This window comes from Protobothrops mucrosquamatus, unplaced genomic scaffold (genome assembly GCF_001527695.2).
Source record: "Protobothrops mucrosquamatus isolate PMUCROS unplaced genomic scaffold, P.Mucros_1.0 scaffold2557, whole genome shotgun sequence".
Classification (NCBI taxonomy): Eukaryota; Metazoa; Chordata; class Lepidosauria; order Squamata; family Viperidae; genus Protobothrops; species Protobothrops mucrosquamatus.
In genome coordinates, this window is record NW_015388617.1 from 19,889 (window position 1) to 22,195 (window position 2,307).

A 2,307-nucleotide genomic window follows, 5' to 3' on the forward strand; every position below is an offset into this window, starting at 1 on the left:
ATTCTGGGAGTTGAAGTCCACGAGTCATGATGGGGCCATAGTTCCCCCACGCTGGCTCAGGAATTCTGGGAGTTGAAGTCCACGAGTCATGATGGGGCCATAGTTCCCCCACGCTGGCTCAGGAATTCTGGGAGTTGAAGTCCACCAGTCATGAAGGGGCCATAGTTCCCCCATGCTGGCTGAAGAATTCTGGGAGTTGAAGTCCATGAGTCATAAAAGAGCCAAGGTGGCCTACCTCTGGACTAGACTCTTGCTCAGCCTGAACTGTGCTTCTCTGGGACTCAGGTTTTCCCCTATTAAATGACCTGAATTCATAGAATCCTAGCCTGGAAGGGACCTTGGAGGTCTTCTAGTCCAGCCCCCTGCTCAAGCAGGAGAGCCTATACCAGGGGTAGGCAACCTTGGCTCTTTTATGACTGGTGGACTTCAACTCCCAGAATTCCTGAGCCAGCCATGCTGAGGGGAAAGAAAGGGAGAGGTTTCCAAGCTGAGCCATGCTGGTTCAGGAATTCTGGGAGTTGAAGTCCACCAGTCATGAAGGGGCCATAGTTCCCCCATGCTGGCTGAGGAATTCTGGGAGTTGAAGTCCACGAGTCATAAAAGAGCCCAGGTTGCCTACCCCTGGACTATACCGTTTCGGCGGGATTTCCCCCAGATCTCGCCTTGACTTCCCTACTGTCACCAACCCTTAATAAAAGTTCCTTTTGAGACCATGCCTGTTTTCAAGAGTTCTGCTTGCTTGTGTGGTTAGCTGAGGTGGGTCCTTACAGAACCAATCCCTGGTGTCCAAAAGGTTGAGGGGGCTGCTGGATTGGGGGGGGGTCTGGGTTTGGGGAAAAGGAAAGAATTGCTTTGAAATTTGTGCGGGACTTTCAGATTCCGCCTGGCTTGACCGCATCCACTTTCTCTCCGTAAACATTCTTTCGGTTAACCTGACCGGAATCAAGAGGGACCAGCTGGGCCAGGTCCTCACAATAGCGTGCACATAAAACGGACAAGCCATACTTCACCGTACCCATTTGATTCTTGTTAGGAAGATAATAAGCATTCAGGGCTTGCGGCGGTAACAGCCATCTGTGGATAGAAAACATGGTGGTCAGCAATGGGAGCAACGGCAGAAGGCCGGGACTTGAAACCGGCGCCTTGGAGGGGACAGTCACAATGGGCGGGGTTGACACTGGCTGCGGTCACCGCAAGGGTTAACGCCGCCGGGGTCCTGCAGATAAGTCAGGACGAACTTATCTAACTTAACAACCGCAGCGATTCACTTCACCACTGTGGCCAGACAGGTCGTAAAATGGGGCAAAACTCCCTTAGCCGATGTCTCGCTTAGCAACGGAAATGGGCTCAACTGTGGTCGTAAGGCGAGGACTGCCTGTATAAGTCTAAGTGCTGTTGCTCCCCCCCTCCCTGAATGGGCTTCACCCCGGTCAGCGTATCCCCCATTTCATGAAGGTTCTTGAGTGAGACATAGGTAGTCCTCGACTTACGACGGATGGTTTAGCGAGCATTCAGAGTTATGACAGACCCTCCAAAGGGGAATTACGACCCAGTTCTGACGTTCTGACGGCTGCCCCTCCCCACGCCCGTTGTGGGTGCTGCATTGTGGGTGCATTAGCTTCCAGTCTTTGGCAAACATGCCCCTACTGAATGATGGGTTCGCTTAACGACCACCGTGTTCGCTTTATGACCGTGAGGTTCGTTTTATGACCACCACAAAAAAGGGGGTAAGATCAGATCCAGTCCTGTGACGGCCCCTTTTATGACCACCGTGACTTACGACGCTAATGGGCAGGCTCCATTATACAGTCATAAGCCGAGGACTACCTGTACGACCGTGGCATCCGCTTAAGGACTAGCCTCCCAAAGTTTGTAAAATCAGATCCAGTCATGCCATGGCCCGTTTTTACGACCGCCGCGACTTACGACCATAATCGGCATGCTTCCTTAAAGTCAGAAATCGAGGACTACTTGTACAGAATATTATTCAGGCCACAGACTAGCTTTCAAGTAGTAATGGCTCTAGCCATTGAGGGTTTTTATGAGTGTTCGGCTGCTGCGCGCCTCAGGGCAGGCCAGGCTGAATGACAGGATGGAGAAAGAGCAGACTGACAGTGGGGGATAGTTATAGCACAGGGTTGATATGGGGGTCCTGGATGCCCTCTGAGCTTGGCGGTTTTCTTGCCAATGACGTTTCAGTGCCCAGCTTGGGACAATCATCAGTGCTAGAAAGGAGTGGGGTTTGTGGAGGGAGGAGGGAGGAGGGAGGAGGAGGAGGAGGAGGAGGAGGAGGAGGAGGACTGTGGG

At 52.5% G+C, this 2,307-nt stretch overlaps 1 protein-coding gene across 2 annotated transcripts in view; it reads right to left on the minus strand.

Annotated features, from left to right (window-relative positions):
- The window catches only part of ECEL1 (endothelin converting enzyme like 1), a 61,397-nt gene that overhangs the window by 12,362 nt on the left and 46,728 nt on the right, over window positions 1-2,307 (minus strand). For both annotated transcript variants that reach the window (XM_015825242.1, XM_015825241.1), the window contains exon 10: window positions 1,016-1,074. In XM_015825242.1, coding sequence (XP_015680728.1) covers window positions 1,016-1,074 — 59 coding nt within the window. The remainder of the gene's footprint in view (window positions 1-1,015; window positions 1,075-2,307) is intronic.